Source organism: Urocitellus parryii, chromosome 7 (assembly GCF_045843805.1).
Source record: "Urocitellus parryii isolate mUroPar1 chromosome 7, mUroPar1.hap1, whole genome shotgun sequence".
In the NCBI taxonomy this organism is placed as follows: domain Eukaryota; kingdom Metazoa; phylum Chordata; class Mammalia; order Rodentia; family Sciuridae; genus Urocitellus; species Urocitellus parryii.
In genome coordinates this window covers 138,313,593-138,330,022 of record NC_135537.1, presented here as the reverse complement: position 1 = coordinate 138,330,022, position 16,430 = coordinate 138,313,593, and the positions used below count along the sequence as shown (strand labels likewise).

At 39.3% G+C, this 16,430-nt stretch overlaps 1 protein-coding gene across 1 annotated transcript in view; it reads left to right on the top strand.

Moving 5' to 3' along the window:
* The window catches only part of Rpa1 (replication protein A1), a 54,664-nt gene extending 39,790 nt beyond the window's left edge, over positions 1–14,874 (top strand). The window contains exons 9-17 of the mRNA XM_026388872.2: positions 380–448; positions 590–782; positions 934–1,073; positions 1,438–1,586; positions 4,119–4,251; positions 6,647–6,823; positions 8,518–8,625; positions 12,411–12,497; positions 13,933–14,874. Coding sequence (XP_026244657.1) covers positions 380–448; positions 590–782; positions 934–1,073; positions 1,438–1,586; positions 4,119–4,251; positions 6,647–6,823; positions 8,518–8,625; positions 12,411–12,497; positions 13,933–14,037 — 1,161 coding nt within the window. The 3' untranslated portion in view covers positions 14,038–14,874. The remainder of the gene's footprint in view (positions 1–379; positions 449–589; positions 783–933; positions 1,074–1,437; positions 1,587–4,118; positions 4,252–6,646; positions 6,824–8,517; positions 8,626–12,410; positions 12,498–13,932) is intronic.
* Positions 14,875–16,430: the final 1,556 nt, after the last annotated feature.

Sequence of the window (16,430 nt, the reverse complement as noted above, 5' to 3'; positions counted from 1 at the left end):
CCTCAGCCCATTTTTGTATATTATTTAGAGACAGGGTCTTGCTGAGTTTCTTAGCATCTCACTAAATTGCTAAGATTGACTTTGAACTAGGGATCCTCCTACTTCAGTCTCCCGAGCCACTTCACATTTGGCAGTCACTACCAAAAATGTCACTCAAGAAAGTTGCTTGTGATTTGATTTTCACATTTATTTTTCAGTCAATCAAAATGTTACATACAGATGGCCAGGCATGGTGGAGCACACATGGTGGAGTTACAGGCATGTGCCACTGTGCTCAGCTCAAAGGTGTCATCTTGATGCTAAAGTGGCCTGCCTTTTCATTGGTTGAACTCAAGTGTCAAACACCACAATCCTAATCTACCCTCACTTGCTTCTACAGGGTGAAATCAGAGCTACTGCATTCAATGAACAAGTGGACAAGTTCTTTCCCCTTATTGAAGTTAACAAGGTACGAAAGTGTTGATTTAAAATTGATGCAGTTGGGTGGTACAGTGAGAACAAGGAGACGCCCCTTCATTGGAGCAGTAAAGGGTTTTTATGCCCAATTTGATAAATTATCTTGCATTCAGTGGCTTGGCTTCTTTTACAGGTGTATTATTTCTCAAAAGGCACCCTGAAGATCGCTAACAAACAATTCTCTGCTGTTAAAAATGACTATGAAATGACTTTCAATAATGAGACTTCTGTCATGCCTTGTGAAGATGATCATCATTTACCTACGGTTCAGTTTGATTTCACAGGGATTGGTGACTTAGAGAATAAGCCTAAAGACTCACTTGTAGGTAAGTCCAAATATGAGAGAAAAAGAGTGGTGATGATCAGTTTTATTTGCAGTGTATGGGGAGCTTAAAGACTTACAAGCTTGTCATTAAGCCTTGGTCATGTTATAATGGGAGACTTGACCTCTTTTAAAACTTTGTTTTTGTGCTTTAGACATAATTGGGATCTGCAAGAGCTATGAAGATGCTACTAAAATCACAGTAAAGTCAACCAACAGAGAAGTTTCTAAAAGAAATATCTATTTAATGGACATGTCAGGGAAAGTGGTGAATGCTACTCTGTGGGGAGAAGATGTAAGTACTTGACGCTTAGTAGAATGCTCCACAGGTTGGCTGTCTTGTCCTATAAGTTGTGGGGCTTTGGTCATGTGGGTGTCAAAGGGTTGTACTGTCGTAATTATTTGAAATCTTTTCGTTTACTTTTGTGGAATGTACTATGATTTCAGCTTTCTCTGGTTAAAATGTTCTTTCCTATAACACTAGGAAAGAAATGATAGATTAGTTTTTATATATCACTGAGCAGATTTGTTTGAGGTCTATCTTGTATAGATTTTGTATACATTGATTATATTCACTCTACTGTTGATTGTTTTCTATAAAAAATACTTTGCGTGTTCTTGCTGGTGACATTTGTGTGCATTTGGTGTTCATTTGGCAGGCTGACAAGTTTGATGGTTCTAGACAGCCCGTGATGGCCATTAAAGGAGCCAGAGTTTCCGATTTTGGTGGACGGAGCCTTTCCGTATTGTCTTCAAGTACTATCATTGTGAATCCTGACATCCCAGAGGCCTATAAGCTTCGTGGATGGTAGGTTTTGTAGGACTAAACTAAGATGAATTATTTAGTCTAGGCTTGGAGAAGAACAGGTTACCATCAGTATGTGAGTTCTTTGCCAACTAAAAGGCTTCACTATTTAATGTAGCAGTTTCCATATTTCCTGGTGGTGTTACACCTTCTGAGAGGATGATTTTAAAGCCCTTAAACTGACAAGCCCATAATCCATGACAAACCTGGACAGTCCAGGGAGGCTGTTAGAATGTGAGTACTATATGCTGACCTCCATCCTGCCAAAAAGGGGTACCAAACTGTAGCAGCAATGTGGGGAAGGACTGCATGAGGGCAGGACTGCATGCTTATACCATGAGCTACAGGAGTCTGGCAAGAATGTACTTTCTTACTCTGTGGACTCACATCTGTAGTATTACTTGGACTCTGGTAAAGCATGGTGGAACATTGGGATTTTTGTTGGCATTATATTGCTATTCCCAAAGCACTCAAGGGATGAGGAGAGCCTATTGAAATCTCCTCACAATATCTAACTTTTTAAGGCATTAAGACTCTGCTATAAAAGAGCACTTCACCCTGAAACATGGTATGCAAGAATTGATGTGGTCAGGGAAAACACTTTAACTAGCCCAGGCTTAAATAATTTGTATAGCTGGTCACAGGGGCATGTGTGTCAGTTTCCAGCTGTGTCTTAGGGTTTAAGTGACTTCAGAATTGGCTCATATTTCATACTCCTCACTTTGTTTTGAGTCTAATGTGAACCAGTAGTGTAGTATTTAAATAGTTTCAGGCAATGTATTTGGAGTATTCATGTCACTTTAGCCATTCCCATGAGTACAGTCCACATATATCTATTTAACTATTCTGGTAGCTGGCATTGTATTATAAGGCAGAGCCCATTATAGTATGACTAGAAATAACCACAGCTTCATTTTGTTCTTGTTGCTTGATTTGCTTTCCAGCTCTGGAGTTCGACCCCAGGTTAATTGTGTGCCCACATTTAAGGTGTTCATATTTCACTTGTCAATAACTGTGATCCCTGGCAACATAAAAAGACATGGCTGTCCCCAGGACAAAATAACTTGGCATTGATCAAAGAGAAGTTTGGTGCACATACCCCACATAGGCAAGGATTAGTGATGTTTAGATCTTGACTCTAACAAAGTGGAATTTTTATTGTAAGAAGGGCTGCCTCTCTCCTTGCTCTGTTGACTCCTGATGAGCTGTCTTTGGTGGCAAATGTCTCCTTGGAGTTTTTGAAACCGTAAAGTTGTGTAGCTAGTAGTGGTGAAACAGATTTATGGACCTTGCTGTGCCTCTGTGATGGATTTAGCTGCTTACCTGACAGAATGAGAAGGCAATTGTCTGCAGCTTAGGGCAACATTCATTCTGTAAGATGGTCTCTTTTAGGAAGCCTGTTCTGTACATGGTTAGCTTTTAGTTATCCACCTTTTGGATGATGTTGGGTGTTTTTAATCTCAGACTGACTACTGCCTGCCACAGGTGTGTTTCTGAACCACCTTTTACCTGGTCTCCTTTCCTTCACATCACCTAATAGGTGATCAGGAAGTATGATGAATTTTAATAATGATTCAATACAAATTAAGTTTAATAGTAAAATATCACTAAGAAAGTAATTTCAAAAAAAAAGGAGATAATGCCTTCTGTTAGATTACTTTGGGTTATATAATTGTTGAAACTCTATCAGGCTTTAGAAGTTTTCTACCATAAAAATGTTTTTTGACTAACTTATTCCAACATGTTAATTGCCCCCTTTTCATACTAAATACATTTCAGTGATGATAAAAATGCATCTGCAGCCATTGGCACATATCTGTAATCCCAGCAATTCAGGAGGCTGAGGCAGGAAGATCTCAAGTTCAAAACCAGCCTCAGCAATTTAGGGAGACCCTGTCTCAAAATAAAAAATGGACTGGGGATGTTGCTCAATGGAAAAGCATCTCTGGGTTCCTTCTTCAGTACCAACAACAACAAAAAAGGCATCTGCCAACTGAGATGAGCATTAGTAGCCCAAAGGATTACACCATAGATCCCCATTATTACTTTCTCTTTTTGTCTTTGTGTGTTACTGTTTTGAGGCTGTAGCCCAGCCACTCTTGATATGCATGGCTAGTTTAGAAAGAGGGTCTATGGTACTTTGGCACTGTTTGTTTTGACCACTGGGGGGCATCAAAGCAAATTAGTTAACAAAGGACATTTGGTTTCTTCAGTAGACTTAGGGTACAGTAGAAGATACTGACTTGAGTCCATATGACCATGACTGATGTGAAAGTTGGGTGCCCAGGCAGAGAGCTATGTTTGGTATATAGAAACAGGTGGCACATTTGAAAAGTACATAAAGTGCCTGTCCTTCCCACTGGGGCTGTAGCTCAGTGGCAGAACACTTGCCTATTTTGTGGGGAGCACTGGATTCGATTCTTAGCACCACACAAAAAGGAAACAAAGGCATGCTGGTCATCTATAACTCAAAAAATAATAATAATAATAAAGAAGTGCCTGTCCTTGTTTTTTTTTTTTTTTTTTTTTTTTCAGGTTTGACTCAGAAGGACAAGCCTTAGATGGTGTTTCCATCTCTGATCTGAAGAGTGGAGGAGTAGGAGGAAGCAACACCAACTGGAAAACCTTGTATGAGGTTAAATCAGAGAATCTGGGCCAAGGTGACAAGGTATCTTGTTCCTTACATTCACAAGATCATAGAAAATGTGTACAAAGGGATGAGTTTTGAAATGTGGTTTGTCTTGAAATCTGGTTTCTGATCAGAGCCATAATTCTTACCCAGAGCTCCCTGCCCAGAGGGTGACACAGTGGTTGAGAGTCACCACCAGAGTGAAGGGGCTGTGCTTGCAAATGGGAATATGTTGTGGCCCCCTAGTATGTTGAGGCAGAAAATGTGAAAACCTCTTCAAGGGATCCTGAGTAAGTGGTAATAACCAAGCTTTGTATAATATGAACTGACTTCACATCCATATTTCTTTTCTGCAAATCAAAGTATCACATATCATGGAGACATTTTTTGAACAGAGCATTAGTCAGACTCAGTGTCAAGTGTCCAGCAGTTCCCATATGCTTTAACCTCTCATAGGCTGAGAGGACTGGTTCTGGTATTTGACTTAGTTGCAGCTTTCCTTTTAAGGTTTGTACTTAATGACCCCTATCCCATCTTATCTAACCTGTTATGTCAGTAAAGTATTTAAATCATTTATTTTTCTTTTATGCTTCCCCAAATAGCAATCCCTGCTCCTTTCTTGTCATCATATACGATTTAGGTTTTAGTCTCTTATTGTTTCATTTCACCGTACACCCCATCCATCATTGTCATGAACAGCAACTTATGACGCTGTTATATAATATCTTGATAATGAAACATTGGACAAAGCTGTGTTGTCCTGTCACCCAAATTCTTTCTTAACTTAAAGGTAGCAATAGGGCTGGGGATGTGGCTCAAGCGGTAGCGCGCTCACCTGGCATACGTGCGGCCCGGGTTCGATCCTCAGCACCACATACAAACAAAGATGTTGTGTCTGCCGAAAACTAAAAAATAAATATTATTAAAAAAAAAAAAAAGTAGCAATATATAATAATAAATCGGACATATAGGGCTGGGGATGTGGCTCAAGCGGTAACACGCTCACCTGGCATGCGTGGGGTGCTGGGTTCTATCTTCAGCACCAAATAAAAATAAAATAAAGATGTTGTGTCCACCAAAAACTAAAAAATAAATATTAAAAAGTTCTCTCTCTCTCTCTCTCTCTCTCTCTCTCTCTCTTTAAAAAAGAAAAGAAAGAAACAAAAGAAATCAGACATATAAAATACCTGTCTATACCTAGACTTCCAAGTATAACCCACAAATACAGAAAACCACATGCATGCTGGGCATGTGCTCTACTGTTAGGCTCATTCCCAGCCATAGAACCATCTAAACTGGGTACTAGCCCTGGCTCACACACGTTGTATTGCCTCTTTTGGTCTGAGATATCATAAAGACACGGTGATGCTGACCTGACTCTGAATTCAGGGTACACCCAGAGTCAACTGCTACCTGCCAGTACTAAGATCTGAGATCCTCTGTGGGGTGCTAAAAGAAAAGACAAATATCAACAAAAATCCCCAAAACAAGACTTATCCCTTGCTAGATTTACTCATTCATGATTTCTTTGCTTAGAAGGCACATCTCTTAGGCACTGGTATTTTTGTATTCTACTGAATGACTCAGACCAGGGGTTGGCAAACAAGGTCTAGGGTCTTGTCTAACCTGCCACCTATTATAAAGTTTTAATGGAACATAGCCATGTGCTTCCATCTACATGCTAACCATGGATCTTCTTGCCCCATAATAGCAGGGTTGAGTAGTTGCAATAGACTGTATTATTGAATAGCTCATTAGGCCTAAAATATTCACTGTCCAACTTTTTTTTTAAATATTTATTTTTCAGTTGTAGTTGGAAACAATACCTTTATTTTATTGATTTATATGTGGTGCTGAGGATTGAACCCAGGGCCCCTAATGTGCTAGGCAAGTGCTCTACCTCTGAGCCACAACCCCAGCCCTCACTGTTCAGCTTTTAGCAGAAAAAATCTAGCTTTATCTCTGGCCTAGACAAAGATAAAGGTGAATCTAGGGCCTAGAAATCACAGTCCTTGATTTTCATGTGGGGGGATTGGCTAATCATAGCTGCATTAGATTTTTGTGATCTATATTAGTCTATTTCCTAGATTTGTAGCCTCTAGAGGGTCTGAGGCTAAGGAGGAACAAGTTTTGTCTTGCCTATAATCTTCAAAGATGAAAACAATGTCAGTTTTAATTAATTAATTGAGTCTAATTTAGAATGCATTTTTGTGTTGATAAGGAATTATATGCTTTAGAACTTGGTTTACTACCTTTGTGGGTTTTGTAAGCAGTACAAATTATTTCTGAATTATTCAGAGTGCATGATTCCTTGTACTCACTTTGTGAGTTTAAGAATTTGAGTACATGTATGTAGGCTTTGAGCTGCCATTGAGTCCAGTCCTGAACATAGGCTTGGTGTTCAGTGTCCCATTGTCATTCTTTTCTTCTGAAGGCAGACTATTTTAGCTCTGTGGCAACAGTGGTGTATCTTCGAAAAGAGAACTGTATGTACCAGGCTTGCCCAACTCAGGACTGCAATAAGAAAGTGATTGACCAACAAAATGGATTGTACCGCTGTGAAAAGTGCGACAGTGAATTTGCCAATTTTAAATACCGCATGATCTTGTCGGTAAGTAGAATGGGTAGATGAGAAGCAATGTGGTATTTTTTGAGTCATTCCCACGTGCCAGGTACTGTGATACAATAGCAGAAACAAGATCGTTCATGGTAGGAAGCTTACAGATGAGTAAGTGCTGAAGAGCTTATTACTGTTCTATAAATAAGGAAGGAAGGGCCTTTCACTCAACTGAATAGCAGTCTGTTTTCAGCTACTAAAAGCTTTTTTTTTTTTTTAATGCCAGAAAGTTATGTTGAGATGCCCTGGCTGATTTCAGTCTTCTGTGCATGTCATACAGCTTACAGTATTGGTGGCACTCACCTGCTAACAGTTATGAAGATAAATTAATTTGAAATGGCATTTCTGGAGAGCAATAATTGTACTTATACAGCCAGTGCCTATATTTAGTTATTTTTCTTATGGATAATTTGTTCTTCTAGCCATGGTAGGAATGTGACTGTGTGCTCCTATGGGATTGTTGCTTTTTTGTATTGTAAAGATTGTTCATTTTTCTTTCATGACAGTAATTGGTAATGATACAATAAAACAGGCACTCTTGCATTTTTCCACACAATGATTTGGCAATAATGTATCAGAAACCTTAAAAATGTTTATATTTCCTGTCAGGAAGTTGGAAGGCTGAGGCAGGAGGATTGCAAGTTTGAGGGTAGCCTTGTCAACATAGCAAGAACCTTTCTCAGATTTTTTTTCTTTTTTCTTTTTTTGGCCGTGCTGGGGATTGAACCCAGGGCAAACATGATTTTTTTAGAATTTAAAAATAAATAAATAAAAAATTAAAAAAATAAAAATAAAAAAGTGCCAGGGACATAGTTCAGAGACATATGCATCAATCCCCAGCACCACAAGGAAGAAAAAAAAAACTTTAGTTCATAGCACATTGCATCTGGAGGTGACCTAGATTCCATGTGCCTGAGTTTGCATCTGGAGGAGAGTTTGGTTAGGCTCAGTCCCCACTGAGCTCTGAAATCACACATCCACAGCCTCCATATTAAACTCCTTTCTATATCTTTCACAGTTTTTAGGATATAGTATAGGTGCCCCTTAGCTTAAATGGATTACATCCTGATAAATCCACGGTAAGTGGAAAATATTCTAAGTTGAAAATTCATTTACTATACCTACCAAACATCATAGCTTAGCCTTAGCCTTACCTACCTTAAACATGCTCAGAACATTTTTAATAGCCTATAGCTAGGCAAAATCATGCAACACAAAGCCTGTTTGGTTCCCCCCTGCCCCCAAATTGATTGATTGATTGATTGATGAGGATTGAACCCAGGGACACTGAGCTACATTCCAACCTTTATTTTGAGGGAGGGTTTTGCTTGGTTGCTGAGGCTGGCCTCTAACCTGTGACCCTCTTCCCTCAACCTCCCAAACTGAGGGATTGCAGGTGTACATCACCACACTCAGTTTACAAAACCCGTTTTATGATTAAAGTCTTGAATCTCATATAATTTATTGAATACTGAACTTAATATGGAAGACAATTATTGAATGGTTATGATTTTTGCATAAGGTGAAAATTATTAAGTCAAATCACCCTAAGTTGGCAACTACATCTATATGTAACGGTAATATTTTTTCTCTTGGAAATCATTTTAATGAGTGGGAAAAGTTAATCTCTCACTTTCAGTGTGTCTTTTATTATTTCTTTGTTGAAATAATAAAATTATGTGTTTTAGGCAAATATTGCGGATTTTCAAGAAAATCAGTGGGTGACTTGTTTCCAGGAGTCTGCTGAAGCTATCCTCGGACAAAACGCTGCTTATCTTGGGGAATTAAAAGAGAAGGTTAGCCACATATTTTTTATAGCTGTAATTATTCTCATAACAATGAGCACTTTTTTGCTGTTTAATATTTTTTGGTTTCCTAATTTTGGGTGTTATATATCATTTCTCTGGTCTGGTGGTTATTTGTTATCACATCTGATTTTTTTCTAATTTTGTCCATTTTGAATGTGTATAACAATGAGGTAATGAAACAGGTGTATAAAAAAAGCTTTACAAATAAGGCACCTTTTTTGTGAAAGGGTTACTGGGGATTAAACACAGAGGCAATTAACCACTGAGCTACATCCCCAGTTCTTTTTATTTTTAACTTTAAACACAGTCTAAGTTGCTTAGTGTCCAACTAAGTTGCTGGGGCTGGCTTTGAACTTGCAATCCTCCATTCTCAGCCTCCCAAATCACTGCGATTATAGGCATGTGCCACCAGGCCTGACAAAATAAAGCACCTGTTTATTCCATGTAGATACTATGTGTGCTTCTTATCACTCAAATTTGGATGGTAAATAACCCAGAGTTTAGGTGTGCCTTTTTAATATAATAAATGCCTTCCAGAACATTTGAGTCAAATTCTGTTTTAAATGCACACATGAAGTGCTTGCTATTAAAGATCATCAGATATAATTCTTATGAAGCAATTTTCTTTCATAAGATTTTACCCATTTTATTTTTACAAATTCGAATTTTTATATATTAGGATTATTTAGTGCAGAGAATAGACTACTAATTAGTAAGTTGCTCAGATGTAACATAGAAGACTAGTAAACCTGTATTTTCTAGGCCATGAAAATCGGCGTCCATCTATATATCTGTGTTGTCCCCACCCCCAGCCTCCCCATATTTCCTCCAAATTGGAATGCTTACAAAGATCACAAAGAAAAGAGAATTTGCCATTTTTTTTCCTTTCTGTCCTTGGTTCTATTTGATTCTGTCCCCACTTCTATTTTAAATTGTCCATGAGATCTCTGAAAATAGTCACAAGTTCTTTTAATGTACATGTTGAAAGCCTAGGGAACAACTTTTATTTTTGGTCATATAATACTTATAAAATGTCTATATAATGAAGTTATTATTATTTTTATATAAAGTTATTATAGTTTATTTTATGCATTTTTATGTAAGATATATTTTATAATCTCGCTTGCTTTATAGAAGCAACAAGTTCTTTTACAAAAATAACTGGAATTGACTTTGAAGTGTGATAGTATCTTTTATCTATTTCATCTGGTCCTTTATTTTCATATCAGAGTTTAAGGCTCCAGTCAGCCTTCAGGATTTTTTATGAGCTTATATTTGACTGTTTTTACTGCTGGTGAATAAGGATATATAGGAACTCTTCCCTCAGGAAGCATAGTGGCTTTTTTTTTTTTTTTTTTCTTGTAGTACTGGGAATAGAACCATGACTTCATGCTTGCTAGGCAAGTGCTCTACCATTGAGCTACACCCCCAGCCTTTTTAAAATTTCTTTTGTTTGTTTGTTTGTTTTATGTGGTGCTGGGGATCGAACCCAGTGCCTCACACATGCTAGGTAAATGCTCTCCCAGTGAGCCCCACCCCAGGCCAGTCTTTTTTATTTCTGAAAAGGGGTTGCACTAAGTTACCCAGGCTGGCGGAGACATGTGGTCCTCCTGCCTCAGCCTCTAGAGAGGTTGGGATTGTAGGTGTGTTCCACAGGGTCCAGGTGCAGATGGAGGATGTGTGCAGCCATGCTTTTCCTAATCTGGAAGAATAATGGCGGCTGTATAATTCTCTTAAGGTTTAACGTATAATTTTATTACATGTTGAAAGCCCAGAGAATGACTATTTTGTTCAAGTAACATTTATGAAAAGAGGTCCATATGATAAAGCCATTTTCATGTTCCATATGCTTGCAAATTACTTTACTTACAGCAACTATTAGTTTTATATGTAAAGTTAATAAGTTTATTTTATGTGTTTTATGCATACTTGCCTTACCAGAAAATTTTTTTTCAATACAAAAACTTTAAGTAGCATTGAGGAATGCAAATAAGAGAGAAAGGACTGTGTTTTTAGATATTCTCAGACCTTTGCCCATTCTACCTGTCTACATGTACTTACTAAATTAGTATTTATACAGAGACTGAAATAATGAAATAAATGACAATTTGAACTTGAACTTACATTTTCTGGTGTTTTCCCACCTGGGTTTTTTGGGTTTTTTTTTTTCTTTTCTTTTTGGTACTTGACCACCAAGCCATATCCCCAGCATTATTTTGTATTCTATTTAGAGACTGAATCTCACTGAGTTGCTTAGCACTTCACTTTTTGCTGAGGCTCCTGCCTTTGCTTCCCCAGCTGCTAGGATTACAGGCATGCACCACCTCGTCTGGCTATATTTCTTATTTTGAGCAAGGTGTCTCTAAGTTATGCAGGCTGGCCTTGAACTTGAGATCCTCCTGCCTCAGTCTCTTTTGAGAGTCTGGGATTGCAAGTATGCACCACCATACCCAGCTTTCTCACCAAATTCATATGTGTGTGTATATATATATATAAATTTTTTTTTAGCGTTGATGGGCCTTTATTTTATTAATTTATTTATATGTGGTGCTGAGAATTGAACCCAGTGTGAGGCAAGCACTCTACCACTGAGCCACAACCTCAATTCCATCACAAACATTTGAAGTCTTAGAAATGTGTTTTCTTTTTTTTTTTTTAAGAGAGAAAGAGAGAGAATTTTTTAATATTTATTTTTTAGTTTTTGGCAGGATACAACATCTTTGTTTGTATGTGGTGCTGAGGATCAAACCCGGGCCACACGCATGCCAGGCGAGCGTGCTACCACTTGAGCTACATCCCCAGCCCCTAGAAATGTGTTTTCTAAGAATGTTTTTAATTTTTCATATGTGGAAAAATAGACATAAAACTTACCATTGTAACCATTTTGAAGCATGTAACTAACTGGCACTAACTGTATTCAAACAATAGCTCCCCATTCCCAACTTCTCCCAGCACCTGGTAACCACCATTCTGCTTCTGTGAATTTGATGGCAGTCAGCCCTCTGCATCTGAAATTCAATCAACCACAGATCAAAAAAATTTTTTTGGGAAAAAAAATTGCATCTAAGCTGAACACATATTTTTTCTTGTCCTTATTTGCCGAACAATTCAGTATACAAAACTATTTACATAGTATTTACATTGTATTAGATATTAAAAGTAATCTAGAGATGATGTAAAGTGTATGGGAGTATGTTCGTAGGTTCTATGTAAATACTATGCTGTTTTATTTGAGGAACTTGAGTATCCTTTGGTATTTGTTTGAGGGGAGGTCATGGAACAGGGAGGGAGACTGGTACTCTAGAGTGTTGAAATTTTTAATAAAATTCTGCTTAAATGGTTTTATGTGATGAAACATCACTTGTAAGTCGTTTCTCAGTAATTTCAAGTGGGGCTGGGGGGGCATGATAATTCAAAAGGTACAGTGGCTACTTAAGAGGGTGAGTCATGAGGACGGAAAATTCAAAACCAACCTAGGAAACTTAGTAAGACCCTGTCTCAAAAAATAAAAAGCTGGAGGATATAGCTCAGTGATAGAGCACCTACCTACCATGTGCAAGAACCTGGTTCAGTCCCTAGCAACACACACACATGCACACACATGCTCTTATACAAGTAATCTAGTGGTTTCCATGTGTAGTTTGTTTTTGTTTTTGTTTTTTTGGTGGTACTGGGGATTGAACTCAGGGCCTTGTGCGTGCAAAGCAAGCACTCTACCAACTGAGCTATATCTTCAGTCCCCATGTGTAGTTTTTTATGTTTGTTTTTTACAGAATGAGCAGGCATTTGAAGAAGTTTTCCAGAACGCCAACTTTCGATCTTTCACATTCAAAATCAGGGTCAAACTGGAGACCTACAATGTAAGTAAGGTCATCAGAGACAGAAGGGTTAACAGTGGGAAATGACTGCTCCCCAGCAACGTTCTGATATTGGAGTCTTTGAGTGGCCTATTGAATGCCTGACCCACAGCTAAGCACCCTGTGTTCATTACTTGTGGAACTTTCCTTGCACTGAGGCACTCTTACCCCAAGGAAACAGACTCAGGTTCAATGTCTTGTTTGAACATCTAGACAGGGAAATGCTGTCTGTATGGCCCTTTCTATTAGAATCTGGGTTTTTGTTTGGTTTGGTGTTTTTGTCTGTGTACTGATAAAAAAAATGGTAATGTCTATACTAGACTCACAGCTCTTATAAGTTTAATCAACATATGAAACAAAGGTCACATGTAGTTAAAATTACCTTGAAAATTCCTTTAATTGCCCATGTCCTACGGTTGTGTAGCATGATAAGCAGCTTTCACTGAGCACTGTCAGACACTGTCCTACATCCTTTACATGTGTTGTCTCACTTGATCCTCACAGTACCCCCTGTGGTGCCCCCATTTTGCCAATGAAAAATGCAGGCATGCTGAGATTGAGTCTCTGGCCTGAAAGTCATGTGCTAGCAAGCAACAGACCTGAGATTCCAACCCAAGCTGTTCGACTTATAAGCTTTTCTCCTAACCGTTTTTTTTAAATATCAGTATATTTAATAATGTACTGAGCACTCGGGAGTGTGAGAGCTGCTAGCTGGACCATGCAACCTCTGGGCATCGCCCTTTCTGCCTCTAAAGGCACTACTCAGTCCCTGGAGATAATATATGAGTGAGAAGGAAGAAGTCTACCAACCTTTGCTAGCTGCAGCATTTAACTCATTCTGTATTATCAGACTTTGGGTGAGATGTTTGTAAGCATTAAATGAGATGGATGTCAAATAGCAGTGTGATATGACAGGAGGGAATGGATTGGGCTAAAGAGGGATGATTTTAGGGTCACTTAAGTCCCCTCAGTGGTCAGAGCTGAGACAGGGCCACCCCCTCTGCTATAGATGCTTTTTCTTTGACAACAGCTCAGCTTTTCTTGAGATGAAAATCAGCTTTCAAACAAGCTGTGTGGTTTTGGGCAAGTCACTTATCCTCTCGGGGCTCCTATTTGCCCCCCTGTAAAAAGAATAAAGACTAGAGATGCCCCTCAAAGCCATTCAGTTAGACTTTGAGGTCTCTGAGTGTTGAGCGCCTGAGGACAGGAAGGAAAGGGCCTGCACAAAGCGGAGATGTTTTGGCCACTGTCCCAGCCCTGAGAATTTTGGGCTAGGCTCTCACACACAGTGTTTTCTTTGTGGGAATTACTGAACTCTGAATCAGTGTGTCTGTTTCCTCCTGCTGGGCTTGTTGAAATCACTGAAGCAAAGCGGGTTATCACCACTGCTCCATGCCAGGACTTCTATCACTCACAAACCGCTTTTCTCATTTCAAAGGATGAGTCTCGAATTAAGGCCACTGTGATGGACGTGAAGCCCGTGGACTACAGAGACTACGGCAAAAGACTGATCATGAACATCAGGAGAAACGCGGCGATGTAAGAGAGCAGTGCAGCGCTGATTGGGCAGAAGTTTGAAAGCTAAAATGGAGTCAGTCTCGTTCCTACCCCCACATGATAGTCAAGAGTTAGAGCACCTCTGTGGTGGACTGGCAGTTTCCCCTCTGAGTGCCTCATGGGACCCAGGCAAAGGACAAAGTGCTCAGAGGGCTGTAGTGCAAACTCTCAGACCCAGGCCCTCCCTCTGGCTTCAGGCTTTTACTGATTTTATTAAAATTTCTTTATCTTCAAGCAGCAATTATGTTACAAGTAATTGACCCTAACTCTGCAAACAGTGAATTAAATTATGTCACTCAAGTTTTGCTTCTCCAGTGGTGACGCCTTCAACTTGGGTTCCTCCTGGGTGGAGCCTGGCGAGTTGGTGAGGAACCCAGGCATTGAGTCTGTGTGTCTTCCTGGAATTCAAAGCCTCTAGAGAGAGGTGCCACATCGTCATTAAAGCTTGGAATGGCGGTAGGGTAGAATTATTAATCAAAGGCATATCTTTATATCTGAAGACTATCCTTCCTTCAGGGTTTAATAGATTTAATAGACTGCGTCAGATGGGTCTGATATTAATCAAAATTGTTTCTTGTGAGGATGGCTGATAAGCATTGACTTGCTGTCCCCCAGGGACATGCAGGCAACCACAAAGCATTGCTGGAGTTTTTGCTTCAATTAATGCTGCATTTGGTTGGTGAACGACACTGTGTCTACCTGTACATCATTTCTTGTGTTTGTGTGTTTCATTTCTTGATTAAAGCTATGTTAAATAGAAAGGATTTTGAAGAGAAAAAGCCTTTTGTTTCCCTTACTTTGTTTTAATAAACAGTATATTCTATGCATGTGAATCGTACTTTCTTTGAATGCAAAGGGTTCTTGTAACTGGAAAGCAATTAATTAGCCTTCATAATAAATGTTCACTTGGGAGAGATGTTAACTCGTTACAAACTTGGAGATTAGTCCAAGGCCTGGAGATCATTCTTGCTAATGTTTGCAACCCCAAAATGCATCTTTAAAAGAATGAAAACACAAAAAAGAAAAGCCATTGTGCCCAAGAATGCTGATGATCTGGCACTTTGGGATTTTATTGATGTTTACACAGCAGTCTAACACCAACCAGGCTTTGAAATGTGTACAGACAGTGAGCCAGTAAGAAAACAGTAATTATGCTACTGGGCTTTTCAGTCAGCAAGAGCATGCTTGCGCTGTGTGTTCCTAATCATATTAATTATCTATCCAGTTGCTGCAACACACCGCTTGGCATTTGCTGCACATCTCTCCAAGTATGCGGGCAGTGTTGCAGTCGGCCTGCAGCTGCGGTCCTGGTTTCTAATTTGTGTAGAAGCAGCATGTGGAGGCTTTGTGGACCCCAAGAGTGATGCCACCCTGTCTGTTTCATCCTCTGCTCTCCTTTTTCAAGAGGAAGCAGCCAACCTTAGACTGAATGACTCCCATTGCTGAGAACAGACAGAATGGCTTCCTTTGAGGCCCACTGAGGGTCGAGATTCATTTCTCCTTACCCTTCCCTCATCTCAGAAGAAGGGAATTGGGTTGCACCTGATTCTCTGGCTGAGGTCTCACCAATATTTAAGGAAACTCTTTTCTGTCTGACCTTGCTGATCAAGCATTGACTAGAAAATTATAGTCTTAAGCGCTGTTTGGGATTGACAAATTGTGGGTTGGAGATGGTAATCTAGCTTTCAGTCCAGTAACCAGTCTTTTATATCTACTATTCCCGACATTCCTCCTTCTCCCCAGCATGTATCTGTCTGCCCAGTGAGGGGGACTGACTAGCAGCTCTACCAGCATGTGTCCGAGGACGCTGGACCAGTCTCCATACTTGGTCCTCGGCCAGTGCAAGGAAAGCAGCATATCTACATGGATGTGATTAGAAATCCAGGGGGAGTGAGAGGGAGGGGGCTCCCTGGAGGGAGGATGCTTAACAGATTTCCCTACTAAAAAATCAGATCACCAGCAGAGCAGCCTCAGAAATTGGCTCCACTGTTTTGCTTTTAAGAGATTTAGGTCCCAGAGGGTTGCCTAAGTAGATTCTGGCCCACAGTTCTTAGAATTCTCTTGGATATAGTTTACCTCGAAAGGCCGTTCATGTTGTTCTATTTCTCATCTTTCACTTAGAGATCAATGTTTATTTTGCGTACAGCGTGACATCAGCATTAAGCAATTAGGGAAAAAATCTAATCATTTCGCCTTTATTTTAAATGGTTCTTGAATTCTCCTCAGTCTCATTGTGAAAGAAGAAAAAATAAATAAATAAAAAGGTAATAATCTGATTTCTGTCCATATTTTCAGTGTTTTATGCTTTCCATTAAAGCCTTACTAATCTCTAGTGTGCTATTCTGACTTTTTTTTTTTATAACTGCAGGGTCAAAACTG